Source organism: Oncorhynchus mykiss, chromosome 15, assembly GCF_057628025.1.
Source record: "Oncorhynchus mykiss isolate SJ-2025 chromosome 15, ASM5762802v1, whole genome shotgun sequence".
NCBI lineage: Eukaryota > Metazoa > Chordata > Actinopteri > Salmoniformes > Salmonidae > Oncorhynchus > Oncorhynchus mykiss.
Window position 1 is genome coordinate 64,450,444 of NC_143036.1, and position 18,600 is coordinate 64,469,043.

The following is an 18,600-nucleotide window of genomic DNA, read 5'->3' on the forward strand; positions in this document are numbered from 1 at the left end:
CATTTACCCTCAAAAATATTGAAGATGACTGACCTTTCATCAATCAAAGGGAAGAAGAGGGGACCTACAACCGTGATCACAGAGGCCTGTCCAAAGTCTCCCAAGGTCAGTTTCCTCACTCCTTCTCTACTGCTCATGGAGGTCCCTTCTGACACCAACACCAGTCTACCAGTGTGGGACGCCATGCACTCCCAACAAGTGGACATTGTCTGGACTGTGACACCATACAGTATCAATGTCCGCTTCACTCCTCTCCCCTCAAAGTCAGGGCAGACTACTAGTGCCAGCAATACTCTTATCTGCTCTCCTGGCAAAAGCAGCAGCACCACCAGGATCATCCAGTTGTCGTCAGGCCCATCCTCAGCCCTAAGCCCGACCCAAATGATCATCCAACCTTTACCACAACAAATGAGCCCAACCAAAATCCCCCCCAGTGTGCTCCTCACCTTTCCTCAAAGCACCCTCTTTCCTCAACCTGGAGCAATCACCATCTCACCTCACAAGCCCCAAAACATGACACCGGGCCCAGTCAAAACCACCTCTCTCATCCTCCCCCTGCCTGTCATCATCACCCAGCCACAGCCTGTCCACCAGCCTACCACCCCAGCCCAAACACAAGCCCAAGCCGCTAGCACTAATCAGCCCCCTGGTCCATCCAAGACGGCAGCCAGTCTGACCTTCCACACAAACACCTCCGGCGACATCCAGATCTGCGACCACTTTCTAAACTTACTTCTGCAGGACGGGGAGCAACTGCAAGCAGCACCACACGCCATACCCCTTCCACTGGCAGCTGTGGTGCGTCAACAGTCACCAGTGGGTAGACTTCACCCCACGCGCCCAGGTTAATCTAGAGAGGGCCTACTGCAATGTCAACCGGGAGGAGATTGGAGTCAAGGAAGGGTGAGTAGTACAGGTAGTAGATGTTAATCATAAAACTGTCCATCAGTCCTCAAAATCTGTGATTTTCATACTTGTTGTCATTCATAGCTCCATAAGTACTGCTGAATTTTAATCACACCATAGTTTATTAATCAATGTATAAAATATTGCACATTTACAGAGTTTATGAAGAAGAAAAATACAGGAACTGAGACTCACCCACACACACACGGGAAGTGCCAGAGATGACATTAAGGATTTGATACCGTTTTTTTTTACGTAGCGCTACTTGCTACCACACCATAACTCTTAATGTTTTTTTGCTATGATTAGAGCTGGGAATTGGCAGGTACCTCACGATACGATACTTAGGTGCCAATATGATATGTATTGCGTTTCGATACTGTGATTTCAAGCATATTGCTCACAATGTCTGCTGTAGAGGGACAAGAGAAAGCATGAGAGAACAAGTTCCGATGGTCTCCCTTTTTAAAAAGAAGATGGAGAACTATGAAGGAAAAATATTGAAATGTTGGTGCAGATACAGTGCCTTCAGAAAGTATTCTTTGACTTATTACACATTTTGTTGTGTTACAGCCTGAATTCAAAATGGATTCAATTGACATTTTTTCTCACCAATCTACACACAATACCCATAATAACAAAAAGTGAAAACATGTTTTGAGACATTTTTGCACATGAAAAACAGAAATATCTCATTTACATAAGTATTCACATAAGAGTCAATACATGTTAGAGTCATCTTTAGCAGCGAATTACAGCAGTGAGTCTTTCTGGATAAGTCTTTAAGAGCTTTGCACAACTGGATTGTATATTTTTTTATTCTTCAAGCTCTGTCAAGTTGGTTGTTGATCATTGCTAGACAGCCATTTTCTAGTCTTGCCATAGAATTTCAAGCCGATTTAAGTCAAAACTGTAAATTTGTCACTCAGGAACATTCAATGTCATCTTGGTCAGCAACTCCAGTTTATATTTGGCCTTGTGTTTTAGGTTATTGTCCTGCTGAATGGTGAATTTTATCTCCCAGTGATTTTGCCTGTGCTTAGCTCTATTCCATTTCTTTTTTATCCCCAAAAACTCCCTAGACATTGCTGATGACAAACATACCCATAACATGATGCAGCCACCACCATGCTTGAAAAATATGAAGAGTGATGTGTTGTTTTGTTTTGGATTTGCCTGAAACATAATCCTTTGTATTCAGGACATAAAGTTAATTTCTTTGCCACATTCTTTGCAGTTTTACCTTAGTGCCTTATTGCAAACAGGATGCATGTTTTGGAATATTTTTATTCTGTACAGGCTTCCTTCTTTTCAGTCTGTCGTTTAGGTTAGTATTGTGGAGTAACTACAATGTTGTTGATCCATCCTCAGTTTACGATCACAGCCATTATACTCAAACTATTTTAAAGTCACCTTTGGCCTCATGGTTTCCTTCCTCTCCAGCAACTGAGTTAGGAAGGACGCTTGTATCCTTGTAGTGACTGGGTGTATTGATACACCATCCAAAGTTTAATTAATAACTTCACCACGCTCAAAGGGATATTCAATGTATGCTTTTTTAATTTGGACGCATCTACCAATTGGTTCTCTTCTTTGTGAGGCATTGAATCGGTGTTTGAAATTCCCTGCTCGACTGAGGGACCTTACAGATAATTGGATGTGTGGGGTACAGAGATGAGGTAGTCATTCAAAAATAATGTAAAACACTATTATTGCACAGTGATTCCATGCAACGTATTATGTGACTTGTTAAGCAAATGTGTACTACTGAACTTATTTAGGCTTGCCATAACAAAGAGTTTGAATACTTATTGACTCAAGACATTTCAGCTTTTTATTGCTGTTTAATTTATAAAACATAATTCCACTTTGATATTATGGGGTATTGTGTGTAGACCAGTGATACAAAATATCAATTTAATACATTTTGAATTCAGGCTGTAACACAACAAAATGTGGAAAAAGTCAAGGGGTGTGAATAAACTTCTGAAGGCTCTGTATATCGTCAAAAAGTTATATCCCGATACGTAACTGTATCTAATTCCCCCCCATCACTAGTACGGTTATGTTCACCCTGCACTTTGACAACATGACGTTGAAGGACGGGGAGAAATACGACCGGGTCAGAAGACTCCAGAACACCACAGACCCAACCAAGAACCCTCACCTCTACACCAGGTGGTGCTTCTTCTGGTGGAATAACCTCAGCTGGACAAAGTACAAAGACGTGAGTGCTTCAAACCCCTCTCTCCTACCCTCAGATCTTTAATGAACTTTCGCTATGGCGGTCTGCGTTTTTGTTCATGACAAAAGATAATTCCCTCACAAATGGTTACCTCTGTTTCATGTTCATGTATGCTTTGACTTACTGGGTTGTCTTGTTAAGGATGTGTCCAAGATCCTTCTGGACAAGAGGGATGCTGGGGAGCTGGAGTGTCGTTTGCACATCTTAGCGGTGGAATACAAGGTGGACTTCATCAGTATGATCCAGACCAACGTCACCACAGGGTTTCAGCGGGCCATCCGACTCAGACCCTTCTACCGCTCCCTTAAGTCTCTGAGAGCACATTTGAGGTACGTATCCATGTTTTGTTTTAACCTTGAGCTGGTGGATTGGTTCAGTTACCTTACTTTCTAGGCTCTTTTGAACTGTGTTCAATTATCTTAAATCTAATTTACATGCACTTGTTTGTTATGCACTACATGGCTACAAAAGTATGTGGACACATGCTCATCGAATCTCTCATTCCAAAATCATAGGTATTAAAATGGAGTTGATTCCCCCCCTTTGCTGCTATAACAGCCTCCACTCTTCTAGGAAGGCTTTCCACTAGATGTTGGAACATTGCTGCGGGGACTTGCTTCCATTCAGCCACAAAAGCTTTAGTGATGTCAGGCTCAGATGTTGGGCGATTAGGCTTGACTCGCAGTCAGCATTCATACCAAAGGTGTTGGATTGGGTTGAGGTCAGGGCTCTCAAACCCTTTCTGTATGGACCTCGCTTTGTGCACGGAGGCATTGTTATGCTGAAACAGGAAAGGGCATTCCCCAAACTGTTGCCGCAAAGTTGGAAGCACAGAATCGTCCAGAATGTCATTGTATGCTGTAGCGTTAAGATTTCCCTTCACTGGAACTAAGGTGCTAGCCCAAACCATGAAAAACAGCCCCAGACCATTATTCCTCCTCTACCAAACTAGTTGGCACTATGCATTTGGGCAGATAGCGCTCTCTTGGCATTGAACAAACCCAGATTCGTCCATCAGACTGTCAGATAGTGAAGCGTGATTCATCACTCCAGAAAACACGTTTTTACACTGCTCCAGAGTCCAATGGCAGCGAGCTTTACACCACTCTAGTCAACACTTGGCATTGCGCATGGTGATCTTAGGCTTGTGTGTGGCTGCTCCGCCATGGAAAGCCATTTTGTGAAGCTCCAGACAAACAGTTATTGTGCTGACGTTGCTTCCAGAGGCAGTTTGGAACTTGGTAGTAAGTGTTGCAACCGAGGACAGATGATTTTTACGCGCTTCAGCACCGGGTGGTCCCGTTCTGTGATCTTGTGTGGCCTACCACTTCGCTGAGCTGTTGTTGCTCCTAGAATTTTCCACCTCACAATAACAGCAGTTACAGTTGACCGGGGCAGCTCTAGCAGGGCAGAAATTTGACAAACTGACTTGTTGGAAAGGTGGCATCTTATGACAGTGTAACGTTGAATGTCACTGAGCTCTACAGTACGGGCCATTCTACTGCTTATGTTTGTCAATGGAGATTGCAAAATGTTATACACCTGTCAGCAACGGGTGTCGCTGAAATAGCCGAGTCCAAAGGGGTGTCCACATACTTTTGGTCATGTAGTTTAACTCATAATTGGGGCCTGGAGAAATTCTCCACTCTTTTTAAACCAGTAGTTCTGTCCTACAGCACCAAAAGGTTGATAGTGTCATCTCAAGCCACCTGTTGGCATTTAGACCCTGAAGGGGACGCATCTGTGTGGGAGGGGCTAGAAAGATACTCCTGACCTGTAAAATGACTAACCACGACTAACCATGTGTTCATTATGTTGAAATGTGTTTGGAAGAGGCTGTAGTGTCATCAGTAAAATTATTGATTGAACTGCAGGTTAATGTCATAGGTCAGGTGGTAGAGCATTTCTCCGGGTCCTACTCATAATGCTGGAATCACACCATATTAGTTGTAGTTCATCAATAATATGAACTACATTCACGAAAACAATAATCTACTTGATTTGTATAGGACAGGTATCCTGCTGGATGGTCTGGCCGGTACATCCACCGAGCCTTCCCCGGCCAACTTCAGTGTAGACCCTCTGGGGGAGTTCAGCACCTGGTACCCCCCAGTGTGGACCCCTAGCTCCGCCCCAGACCAGGACTACAGCATGGTGGATGTGCCGGCCAACACTCAGGCCTTTCAGAAGGTCCACCGCCTGTTCCACAAGACCCTGTCAGAGACCCGGGTGGAGATAGTCAGCCTCCACCAGATCCAGAATGTTCTCCACTGGGACAAGTTCCAAAGGTGTGGATGGGGACTCCCTCTGGCCCTCTTTGATATGTTTTCTATCCTTACGAGAATAGCCATTCATTTTCCTCATGTACTGTGTATATGACCGTCATGTGGGAATGGGATAAAGGATAGGGAAAAGGTAGATAACACAGTGCAACATTACATCACACAACAGATCAATATAATTTTATTGATAAGGGTTATCCAAAGGAGATGAAGGCTTTTTATTTTCCTGCTCCATTTGACAATGAATAAATGTAATACTGATAAAAACCGATTGAATTTAAGATGAATACATACATTAGGTGTCATTGTTTGTGTTGTAGGTACAAGGAGCACATGCGGAAGCGCGGCGACACCAAGGAAGACGGGGCTCTGGAGAGGCACCTGTTCCACGGGACCGTCGGGGACTTCATTGAGGACATCTGCCACAACAACTTTGACCCGCGCGTCTCGGGAGCCAACGGGTTCGTGTACGGCTACGGCTCCTACTTCGCCCGCGACGCCTCCTACTCCAACACATTCGCTGCGGTGTCACCTGACGCTGGGGTGCGTCACATGTTCCTGGCCAAGGTGCTGGTGGGAAAGGTGAGCGTGGGCAAGTGCAAATACCGCCGGCCGCCACCCGTCAGATCCACGAAGGAGGACTACAACCTATACGACACCTGTGTGGACCAGCTGGTCAACCCCACCATCTTTGTAGTTTTTGACCGGTGCCAGTGCTACCCCTACTACCTGATCAAATACAAAGAACTGCTAGTGGTGGACGTTAATGAGTAGGTTTGCCCTGGGAGAGCTTGTGTTGCTGCCTGTGACGGTAACTGTTGTTGTTCACTGGATGTTCATTCCACACCAGACCGTAATGCAGCACCTTGCATTTAGGTGAAAGACAGCATTAAGAATAGATCAGTCAAAACTGCATCAAACAAAATGTTTGTGTATCCAGTCCAAAGGATAATGTTCAAAGCCTTCCAAAGACTTGGAATGTCTTTAGAATAGATATGTGTTTTATGAAGTTTTACAATTACCGTTTTTACAGTAAGTTTCTACAACGTCCCATTTTAAATGGAATTCTAAATGTAACACAAACAAGTTTGATATATTTTCGAAATGTTTTAATAATGGAAACAATTGTAATTTGATAATGTAGAAAGAAGAAATGATAAGTTCTAGATGTTGCTTTCAAAAAGGTTCTTAATAAACTGTAAAGTCGTTATGTTATTGACAATAAATGGGTTTACTGAACACAGGCAGTCGGTCCAGTTTATGATTACGGAGGACGATTTTTTTTTATGAGCATGTTCTTATTTCTATTACAGAATATTGGATGACTGTCATTCATATTCCATTCACCCACTTTAATGTAACATTGATAGGTTTAGGCTACTACATGATACTAACATTTTCCCTGTACCCATCATGAGGTTGCTACAACCTAGCCTACAAATAAAAGCAAAAATAAATTGCTAAAAGGCAACAAATTAGAAGTTTTGGAATGGCCTAGTCAAAGTCCAGACCTAATCACAACTGAGATGTTGAGGCAGGACATGAAACGAGCAGTACATGCTTGAAACCCCACAAATGTCACTGAGTTACAGCAGTTCTGCATGCAAGAGTCAACCAAAATTCCTCCACAGTGACGTGAGAGACTGATCAACAACTACAGGAAGCGTTTGGTTGGAGTCATTGCAGCTAACTGGCACAACCAGTAATTGAGTTTAAGGGTGCACTTACTTTTTCCCACAGGGGCATTTGATGTTGCATAACTTTGTTTATGAAATACATTAGACAAGTATGTAATTGTGTTATTTGTTCACTCAGGTTCCCTTTATCTTATATTAGGTTTTGGTTGAAGATCTGATAACATTTAGTATCAAAAATATGCAAAAGTAGAGAAAATCAGAAAGGGGGCAAATAATTTTTCACAGCACTGTATGTGCAAATAAATGTATTTTACGGAATACATGAATTACTTAAGCTTACAGGGGGAGTCTTGTGCACTTTACAATATCTTCATTTATTCTATTTACAGTCATATTTCTGAAATTCAATCCCCCCCACAAATGTCAGAAAGTTAAATTATGAATGGAATGCAATTCCCCATAAGTATTCTGTAGTAAAACGTTATATTTCTCTTTTATATATTTTGTACAAACAAACCCTTTCCCTCTTTCTAACAGTACATCTTGTGAATTAACTTTGTTTCCAGACACTGTCACACATAATCAGTGTTAGTCTTGTTTGGACAGGAATCAAATGCATCCTGCAGGTTACCCAGGAATGTTCCTAATCCTCCAAGAACAAGAATCACAGAACTGGACAGAATCATCTCTATAGCATATCCATCCAGCTGAAACTATAATCAAGGGTGACTTTTTCATGGTGCAAAAAATACTGTAAAAGTAATAATCTGGCATTGTGATGTAATTTGAAACTTTTCTTCTGCAACGAGCGTTGTAAAAGGCCACTATTTATGCATTTTTCAGTGTACTTAAAATTACTTAAATAACTTGTTATGCTCATCTTTATATTTATTTTTGCACAGATTTGAACTATTATGCACCTTAAATGTCACCCCAAAAGTAATTTCCCACTGGGCACAGATCATTGTGAAATCAAACAAACATTTGACCCAGTCATTGGATTTAAATGTTGGGTTAAAAAAAAAGACGCAATTCTTTTTTGCAAATCCAGTCAGTGTTCCACGTTGATTCAAAGTCATCACCTCAAATGTTGGGGTTGAAATTACGTGGAAACAACATGGATTCAACCAGATTTCGCCCAGTGGGTTCTCAATGACTTCATGGTACAGTACAAGTGTAGTCTGCTGAACAGTTACAGTACATATAAAATGTGTTATTATTCAATCTGGTATCATTTTAAATGGGTAGATACGTTTGGCATATAATGTAGACTGAGTACAGGGTGACCGTTGTCACTTGGAATCCAAACGGAATATTCCTCTATTGTTTGGATTCCAGGCTAACTCTTTTGTATTCCACACATTGAAATGACATTTAGGCTGACATTTTATGATATTTGAAAATGAGCAGTATGTCCAAACATTAAGACATATCTTACATAAAACTATAATAAAATCCTTTAATCGTGCTTGCTGGGCAACTCTATTGACGTTCCCGTGAGGTTTTAACTTGACATGGGGCTAAGACATCACAAAATGACATGTACAAAGGAATTGCAGTAAGAAATGTTCCCTTCCAAACTCCTCAGAATGCTACTGAGATACTTTTACTGACGTGTGTTTTTAAAACAAGAAAACAGATGAGGACACATTGGATGGATATGCAGGCAAATTAATGTGATTATGAGAAATGTATCTTCAAGAGGAAGAAAATTAAAAAAGGGTTGAAATAGTTTAACGTTAGAGTTATTGAACATCTTGATGCTGCAAAAAAAGAATCGCACGACAGTGATTGTGGAAGGCAACAGAATGTAAAATGGAGTAAAATGACACTTGGAATCAACATTAAAGGCAACTTTAAAAGCATCTGCTAAAAAGTCAAGTTCATCAGACATGTGTTGAGGCCTATAAAACATTCAAATCTGATATAAATCAAAGACACCATCTCCTATGACCTGGTCTAGTCTGTGTTAGAAGTCCTGTCCCTAACAGGGAGTGTTTGGTCTATGATGCTTGGTGTCCTTTTTCCCTTTCAATCAATTTCAATACACATCAAATCACCAATATACAACAGCTAAAGCAACAAACAGCAATGCAAACTCATTGACACAGAACTACAGATAAATACAAATAAAAACAAAGGCGCCTTGATGATTTGACAAGTTTCCCTTTGTGGACGGTCATTTCATTTTTCTGCCAATAAGGAAAATCCTATATCCTCCACCCAAATCGACTTGCTTTTGTCCTCTCTCTCACACACACCCACTCTCTTCATCTGCTCTCCAAGTCAGCATGATTCGGGTGCCATGATTGGATGTACCACGTAGGGGTGAGAGGTCATAGTTCATGATTATTTCCATAGTGGCAGACTACTGGCGAACTGACTGCTGACTGTACAAGGAAGGCGCTGAATCCTGTGACGGGGAGGGGCGGTGTTGTGGAGTTGGCGTTGTCCTGGAGGGGAGGGAGTAGGTTGAAAAGGCCATGGAGGGAATGGCGAGTTAGGAGTCGTGATGAGGTTGGTCACTCGCAGGCCAGTTTGCTGTCGAAACTGGACAGGCCAATGGCGAAGGCTTGCAGGGCACACATGGGGTAGTTGTAGTCTAAGGTGAATACGTCCTCGGCCACTCTGCCAAACTGCATTACGATGTAGTCCGCTGAGGGAAGAGAGAAGAGACGACTCAATAATGTGAAATCATTATTCCATTCTACCCAAGGAGAGGGAGTGAGAAATAGAGAGTGAAAAAGAGCAAGAGAGAAAGAGAGGAGAGAAAGAGCCGAGAGAAGCACTGATGAATCGACTCACGATCGTTGTCATGGACGATCTGAAAGTTCTTGACGGAGGCCTGTGTAACGCGGCCGTGGAAATTGAGCACGTAGGACTGGGTGTCGTCATTCCACACAGGGGCCTTGTTGTGCAGCTCGATCAGGTTCTCCACTGAGTGGTTCTGCCACTTACTTAGAAGGCTGTCCTGCTCCTGGAAACACACAGACAACAAGGTTGTATTCATTAGGCACTAAACAGAAGAAATGGGACTGAAACAGGGAGTGACAACCTTGACTTACCCAATAAGAACGCTCTATTTAGTTTTCTGTTGCGTGCCCTAATGAATACGACCCAGACATCCAAACCATCTAATCTGACATCACTCCCCAGTGACCACATCTCACAGCCCTTAGTGGGTTAGCCTCAGTTTCCATTACATGATGTTGACTTCAATACTCACTCCATTATTCAGATTGTGCTAAATGCCCTCTGACATGCCTCTGACATGCCCCTCTGCCTTACTGTGCATAACAAGTACAGTGACTACAAATGTTAGAAGAAGTGATTGGAGTTGTACAGTCCCATGGGGCTGATACATACACTGTTTGGACGGACGGGAACCCTCTCAAAGTTCATGTTCATGCCTGGGATGATGACGGTCATCTTGCGGGGGCCTTTGAACCCCAGAACGTTGGTCTCCTGCAGAGAGAACACAGGAGATCAGAACGTCACAGAATGTCACACAACCTTACAGGTTCAATTATATTTGTGTGCGTGTGTGTGTGCGTGTGCGTGTACACTCACATAGCAGATGGCTGCGAGTTCCTGTCGTGTGTTGCTCTCCTCCAGCAGAGCTCCAGGGTTCTTACAGGGGTTGGTGCCTTGGTCATACACTGTGAACTTGGTCCCCATCAGATTAGACCTGCAGGATGACCAGACCAATCACATTAGAGTCTACAATGTCCCTCCAGCACTCACAATCCCACTTCACACCCAGGTTATCAGATGCAGCCGAGGGCTCAAAACAATATGGAAATTGTTCATCAGCAAAGATTTTGAATTATATTTAGAGTTGTGAGACGAGTGAGATATGGTCCTACCTCAGTTTCCCCATGAAGCTCTCTCCCTCGCGTGACAGGTCCGTGGCGTCCACTGAGATCAGGTAGTTGGACGTCTTGCTCTTTTTTCTTTTCCTCCCAGCCAGAAGAAACAGCTGGGTGAAGTAAAGAGAGTAAACTCAGGGTGAGAGGGAAACTCACAAACCATCATTTTAATCACCGCAATCAAAACAGGTGTTACTTTTACTTTATATTCTCACACCATTTCAAATGTAGCTATTGAGGAAAATAAAATTAAACAGGCCTGTGAGATAAGATGGTAAAATAAACCCATCTAGGTCTTGTCTCCATGTTAATCCACTATGACAGGATGTGAGGTCAATGTACCTTCCTGCCGTCCTCTCTCTCCATGTGCATAAAGTAGGTGGGGTACAGGCCGCGGTCCATTCCCTTCTTGTCCCGGGATATGCGGCACTTGACGGTGACGCCGCGGGGTGCGGGACGCACCACAAACTCCTCCAGGTTGTCCACTTCGATCAGGGCGCTCTCCGCCGTGGGCGACCCCGGTGCCACGTACTCCTGTGAGGGGGAAAAAAAACACACACTGCTACATCACAAAACATACCGGCCAATCGCTGTTATAAAGGAGATACGGTACAGGAGTAGGGAGGACAACATTCATCTGCCATCTTGTTGTTTCAGTGTCTTCAAGTGACAAGTTGATTTGCCACAAGCCATAGCCACACAGCTATGTGTATGCTCCTAATGATATGACAGGACAGAGACAATTGTACGGTTGGACTCACTGTGTTGGACTTTGTGCTGGAGGCAGACGCAGGCCGGGTTGACTCTGGGTTGGGGGACAACGAGCGTGTCCGGTCTTCGTCACCGTGTTCCTCATCCTCACTGGCCTCTTCGTAGTTCATACTGCCTGATAGACCTTGTCAAGGGAGAAAGAGTGCACTATGGGAGATGTGGCCTACAGCTTACACTCCATTGGTTGGGATCAGGAGTAGAGGTTGACCGATTAAATTGGAATAGCCGATTAATTATGGCCGATTTCAAGTTTTCATAACACTCGGAAATTTTGGGACACCGATTTGCCAATTATTATTATTTTTTTTATACCTTTATTTAACTAGGCAAGTTAGTTAAGAACACATTCTTATTTTCAATGATGGCCTAGGAACGGTGGGTTAACTGCCTCGTTCCGGGGCAGAACGACAGATTTTCACATTGTCAGCTCGGGGGATCCAATCTTGCATCCTTACAGTTAACTAGTCCAACGCAATAACGACCTGCCTCTCTCTCGTTGCACTCCACAAGGAGTGCCTGTTACGCGAATGCAGTAAGCCAAGGTAAGTTGCTAGCTAGCATTAAACTTATAAAAAACAATCATAATCACTAGTTAACTACACATGGTTGATGATATTACTAGATATTATCTAGCGTGTCCTGCGTTGCATATAATCTGACTGAGCATACAAGCATACAAGTATCTAAGTATCTGACTGAGCGGTGGTAGGCAGAAGCAGGCACATAAACATTCATTCAAACAGCACTTTCGTGCGTTTTGCCAGCAGCTCTTCGTTGTGCGTCAAGCATTGCGCTGTTTATGACTTCAAGCCTATCAACTCCCGAGATGAGGCTGGTGTAACCGAAGTGAAATGGCTAGCTAGTTAGCGCACGCTGATAGCGTTTGAAACGTCACTCGCTCTGAGCCTTCTAGTAGTCGTTCCCCTTGCTCTACATGGGTAACGCTGCTTCGATGGTGGCTGTTGTCGTTGTGTTCCTGGTTCGAGCCCAGGGAGGAGCGAGGAGAGGGACGGAAACTATACTGTTACACTGGCAATACTAAAGTGCCTATAAGAACATCCAATAGTCAAAGGTTAATGAAATACAAATGGTATAGAGAGAAATAGTCCTATAATTCCTATAATAACTACAACCTAAAACTTCTTACCTGGGAATATTGAAGACTCATGTTAAAAGGAACCACCAGCTTTCATATGTTCTCATGTTCTGAGCAAGGAACTGAAACGTTAGCTTTCTTACATGGCACATATTACACTTTTACTTTCTTCTCCAACACTTTGTTTTTGCATTATTTAAGCCAAATTGAACATGTTTCATTATTTACTTGAGGCTAAATTTATTTTGATGTTTTTATATTAAGTTAAAATAAGTGTTCATTCAATATTGTTGTAATTGTCATTATTACAAATACATTTTTATATCGGACGATTAATCTGTATCGGCTTTTTTGGTCCTCCAATAATCGGTGTCGGCATTGAAAAATCATAATCGGTCGACCTCTAATGAGGACACCATCCCTTTCCCTCATTAAAACAGATAGACTGTACTTCCTGTACTGTACTTCCAGTCATTGCTCAAACACTAGATAGCATTGGCTGGCGAAACTACCGCTAACTTCCTTCCTACTGGATGCAGAGACATAAAACTGGTATCCACGAGTTCATCTGACTGGAGAATAATTACTCTAGCCATCCCAGCAGCCTTCATTATCCCCAGACACCACTGTTAGTCCACTTCAGAGCCCTATACATTTCCACATTGGAAAGTATACTGTTGATATACAAGACAATAGATTGTCCATCTTCAGTGTGTTTTATCCATCACTGAGAGCTGGTTTCCTGGACCCAGATTAAGCCTAGTCTTGTACTAAATGCACGTTAAGCATGCTTTTCAGTCCAGGAGTAATCTGTGTCCGCGAAACCGGCCCTGATTGTCCAATGTAAAGGGGTTAGTTAGGCACGAGGGAAAGCAGAAATCCTATTGAGAGATACCAGCCAGACAGACACAACACGGTGTGGTCAGACAGGCCTCTGTGGGAGCTGCTCTGGACAGGTGTCAGTAATGCTGCTAATTGGATTTACCAGCAGTGACTCTGGCTGATGCTGTGGAATATTTTAATGAGAAAGCATTTTTTAAGGTGTAAAAGCATAATTCAAAGTGAGAAGGGGAAAAATGTCCGCTCTCAATGTGTTCCATTGTTGATGATACAAGAAATATGAAATGTTTTTCTTCGGTGTGGCTTGAGGCCAGAGTATAATACCTAGCACTTTACATCCAAAGACTAGGTTATTATCAGTAACTATAGAATTCACTGTTGTTGTATCCTCCCTCAGTTTCACCTCTGCTCCATAGAGATAGTGCAACAGAGAGTGGAAAGGAGGGAGGGAGAGAGACAGAAACCCAGCAACCTTCACTTCAGCCCTGTCACCATGGGAACGACAGGCTGCTCTCTCCTACTACTGGAGTAGTTTCTCCCTGGCAGATAGTGGGCTCTCTGGCCCCTCCTCCAGCCCCTCCTCTGGGCCCTCCTCCACTGCACCAACCAACTGGACCACCATGGCGTTGGTGGGGTCAGAGAGGGGGAGGGGCTGAGAGAGATGTCCCACGCCTCTGCAGACAGACACATATGTATTGGCCAACGTGGCTAGAAACAATATGTACACAGTGGTGTTCACTCCATCTAGCCCCAGAGATGTCTAAATGTCAGCGTACTGCCAAACATGAAATACAGACCGCAAATGTCAGCTACATTCTAATAGTGACTCAAAGGCATCAATTAAAACAGCACACAAAGTTTGGAAATGGAAATGTCAACGCTCAGGTTGCAAAACCAAAACTTGCAACGTGATCATTTCAACGGCTTTCTCTGTCTCACAGCACATGAAGAACTTGGGAACTCACTGACCAGTTTTGATTGAATAGCGTCCCCAAGTCAAATCCAAATGGAGGCAGTAGGCTATCACTAATCCTTTGCTGTTTCCATTTCAATTCATTTCCACTGGGAAATAAAAAAGCATGGGCAGACAGATACTATCTAAAGGCACCTGAGGACAGGCTGTATCTCAGTAGCACTAAGCAGACCAGGCATTCATTCATGATGACGGTTTGCATTATTGAGAGGGGAGTGTCACCTCTGCTCTCTTGTTGCTGTCCAGGAGAAGATCCTTAAAAACTGAGGCTAATGCAGTAATACACTGCCCTTAATCTGGGTCTCAGGTTTAACTAGGTAATACATCACTCTCCTGGATATAGACCTGGCTATCTTAATTTAGTTTGTCATTTAGCACAGTAACAGTACAGAAGGATATTGAATTAAGTCTCAGGAAATGAAAGAGACTTCAACACTCTTCGTGGACCAGCCAGAAGGAGGGGAGGTGAGGTGGCATAAATAGGTACTGTGGTAGGTGGATGCTACTCTTGCCCTTTACACATGATAAAATGATCAAATTCTCACTGTGTCACAATCAACATTGCCCTCCGCCATCTCTCTAACTGCACACTGCAGCACCACAGCCCTGAGAGGAGAAAGTATCCCAGAGCAGGGAAAAGGTTTTATCAATGCGCAATGGCTTTTAATGAGGGTAACTGAAAGAACAATAAACCACAACCTTCATAGTTCTTGAAACTGTCCCCGAACAACGATGTCGACCAGATACGCTCCCATTTCTCATCTGTCCTCCTTTTCTCTCTCTCTCTCTCTCTCTCTCTCTCTCTCTCTCTCTCTCTCTCTCTCTCTCTCTCTCTCTCTCTCTCTCTCTCTCTCTCTCTCTCTCTCGTGTTCTCTCTCTCTCTCTCTCTCTACTACAAAGAGCCTCTACCAGCCCAGAGGTGTGAAAGAGACACTTATATTGAGTGCCCTATCGGTGTAGCCGTGAGGCCTGCCAGAGCAGCAGACGGGATGTGATCTCTGAAGCTGCTTGGTATTCGTGTGCTGAGGCGTCAGGGTAGATGACGATGAAGATATAAATGACTGACTCGCATGTGTACACACTCTCCTAGGTCTTCTGTCTATAGCACTACTGCGTATGAGACATTGTCTGTGCAGTGGAGGTCATAGGGCTAGGACTATTTCCTGGTCACATGGTCTGACCATAACTAGGCCCCGGTGTATTTCCTGGTCACATGGTCTGACCATTACTAGGTCCCGGAGTATTTCTTGGTCAGGTAAGGTGTTCAGGAACCCCCCCAGCCTTACCTACTGACAGAACTCTTTATAACACTGTACTTTAACACTCCAACCTTCTGTCCAAACTGGCTGTCCTGACTCCCTGTCCTGACTCCCTTCTCAAGCTCCCCCCCCCCCCGGCTCACCTCGTTTCTGCAGCAGCTCGTGGATGTCCGTCTTGGGCTCCAGCAGAGTCTCCGTGTCTCCGTCCCGGTCTGGCTCCTCTGCGGGGGGAGACTGGGGCAGCGGCTGGGACAGGGACAGGGGCTGGGACTTGCTCACCGACAGAATCTGGATCTTGGCACCCAGGTCTGGGGCCTCAGAGCCCATGAAGGCAGCAGGGCCGTCGATACCTGCAGGGTGGGGTGCATTCACAGACGTTTTTGAATTATGTTAATGACTTTGTCCTGCTAGTCTGTGTGTTTGAGCACCCAGCTGTTTACTTCTCCAAGAGCTGTTCTGTATTCCTGTCTGTGCTTCCCTGAGGTGATTTGATTTGTACCTACTCCTTATTACTTAGCCGTCTGCTTGCAGCTGCGTTTCTCTGTAATACCTCTCCTCTATGTTCATGTCAAAGCTTAGCCTTGTGCCATGGAGTGATATGCTGCACTGAGCAGGTGACCCTTTTGGCCCCTTTGGGCATCAGAGAACATCTTCCTGGGTATCTCCTCCACTACCTTGAACAGTCGCTTCTCCACATGTCCCAAGACTGAGGGAGGCGTTATTAGACACACACACACACGCACCACACACACACACGTCATCATATTAGCTTCCTGATTGTTTGTAGGAACATTGTATTGTATCCCAGTACATGAGAGACTAAAATATATTGCATGCCAATGTACAGGTGATTGGTATCAGAAGTGGGATGCACCAATGTTTATGATCCTATTCTATATAAGCACCTTTTCTCTAGTCTTGTAATTCCTGACTGGTCTCCTCTACCTCGATCTGGAAAGCCACTCTGCTCCTTCAGAGTGAGCTCCATGACTGGCCCCTCTTCCTGCTTTCCTGGGCAACATGGGGCCTGGCCCCACCTTCTCCCACCATTCCCTCTCACTGTCCTCACCTGATATACTGTCCTCACTCTGGACTGGAAAGCAAATTGATCATTAAAGTATTCTTCTTCACAGCCAACACCAACAACTGTCTATCTCTTGACTGTAGACTGGGGTTCAATCGCTCAGCACTGATCCTGCTTCCTCAGACCCATTACTTTATCCCGATGGTGAGAGCTGACCCCGGAAAAACTAGCTAGTACAGTAGCTAACCCCAAAAACCAAGGCTCACCATCCATGATGACATCGCTGGTGATGCTGAGGCGTGACTCCACCAGCGGGGCCTGCTCCTCACTGCGCCGAGGCCTGGAGCGCCTGGGCCGGGCCTCTGGGTTGGGCTGCACCATCAGAGGCTCCTGCCGCTTCCGCCGCTGCTTCTGCTCCAACAGAGCCCTCTGTGGACGGGAGGGGAATTACGACAGTGAGAGTTTACCATGCAAATATTGTCTGTATGTCCCTACCTGCCCAAGACTGACAGCTGGTGATAAGGCTCTAGTGATCCTCTCTCTCTGGACCCTACCTGTATCTGTCCAGGTATACCTGGCCTTTCTTCCCCACAGTCCATGAGGACTACAGGTCAACCGATTAATCGGAAAGGCCAATTCATTAGGGCTGATTTCAAGCTTTCATAACAATCGGAAATCTGTATTTTTGGACACCGTTTTGGACAACAAAAAACATTTTTTTACACCTTTATTTAATCTTTATTTAACTAGGCAAGTCAGTTAAGAACACATTCTTATTTTCAATGACGGCCTAGGAACGGTGGGTTAACTGCCTCGTTCAGGGGCAGAACGACAGATTTTTACCTTGTCAGCTCGGGGACTCAATCTTGCAACCTTACAGTTAACTAGTCCAACGCTCTAACCACCTGATTACATTGCACTCCACGAGGAGCCTGCCTGTTACGCGAATGCAATGGAAGCCAAGGTAAGTTGCTAGCTAGCATGAAACTTATCTTATAAAAAACAATCAATCAATCATAATCACTAGTTAACTACACATGGTTGATGATATTACTAGTTTATGTAGCGTGTCCTGCATTGCATATAATTGATGCGGTGCATATCGTTGCTCCAATGTGTACCTAACCATAAACATCAATGCCTTTCTTAAAATCAATACACAGAAGTATATATTTTTAAACCTGCATATTTAAAGAAATCCAGGTTAGCAGGCAATATTAACCAGGTGAAATTGTGTCACTTCTCTTGCGTTCATTGCACGCAGAGTCAGTGTATATGCAACAGTTTGGGCCGCCCAATTTGCCAGAATTTTAGGTAATTATGACATAACATTGAAGGTTGTGCAATGTAACAGGAATATTTAGACTAATGGATGCCACCCGTTAGATAAAATACGGAACTGTTCCGTATTTCACTGAAAGAAAAAACGTCTTGTTTTCACGATGATAGCTTCCGGATTCGACCATATTAATGACCTAAGGCTCGTATTTCTGTGTGTTATTATGTTATAACTAAGTCTATGATTTGATAGAGCAGTCTGACTGAGCGCTGGTAGGCAGCAGCAGGCTCGTAAGCATTCATTCAAACAGCATTTTAGTGCGTTTTGCAGCAGCTCTGCTTCAAGCCTATCAACTCAGATTAGGCTGGTGTAACCGATGTGAAATGGCTAGCTAGTTAGCGGGGTGCGCGCTAATAGCG

At 44.0% G+C, this 18,600-nt stretch overlaps 2 protein-coding genes across 4 annotated transcripts in view; one reads left to right on the plus strand and one right to left on the minus strand.

The window, feature by feature from the left end:
* The first annotated feature begins 24 nt into the window (after positions 1–24).
* On the plus strand, positions 25–6,676 carry LOC110490775 (protein mono-ADP-ribosyltransferase TIPARP). The gene is given in 6 exon segments (XM_090199041.1): positions 25–726; positions 728–903; positions 2,965–3,157; positions 3,293–3,480; positions 5,161–5,439; positions 5,754–6,676. Coding segments are annotated over 6 exon segments (1,992 nt in total). The 3' UTR covers positions 6,208–6,676.
* LOC110490493 (tubby-related protein 3) overlaps positions 6,530–18,600 on the minus strand; it is a 38,512-nt gene continuing 26,441 nt past the window's right edge. For all 3 annotated transcript variants that reach the window (XM_021563906.3, XM_021563905.3, XM_021563907.3), the window contains 9 exons: positions 17,169–17,331; positions 16,022–16,228; positions 11,701–11,834; positions 11,282–11,473; positions 10,937–11,049; positions 10,641–10,758; positions 10,437–10,535; positions 9,876–10,047; positions 6,530–9,726 (listed from right to left, as the gene is read on the minus strand). In XM_021563906.3, the coding sequence (XP_021419581.1) occupies positions 9,593–9,726; positions 9,876–10,047; positions 10,437–10,535; positions 10,641–10,758; positions 10,937–11,049; positions 11,282–11,473; positions 11,701–11,834; positions 16,022–16,228; positions 17,169–17,331 (1,332 nt within the window). In that variant the 3' untranslated portion in view covers positions 6,530–9,592. The remainder of the gene's footprint in view (positions 9,727–9,875; positions 10,048–10,436; positions 10,536–10,640; positions 10,759–10,936; positions 11,050–11,281; positions 11,474–11,700; positions 11,835–16,021; positions 16,229–17,168; positions 17,332–18,600) is intronic.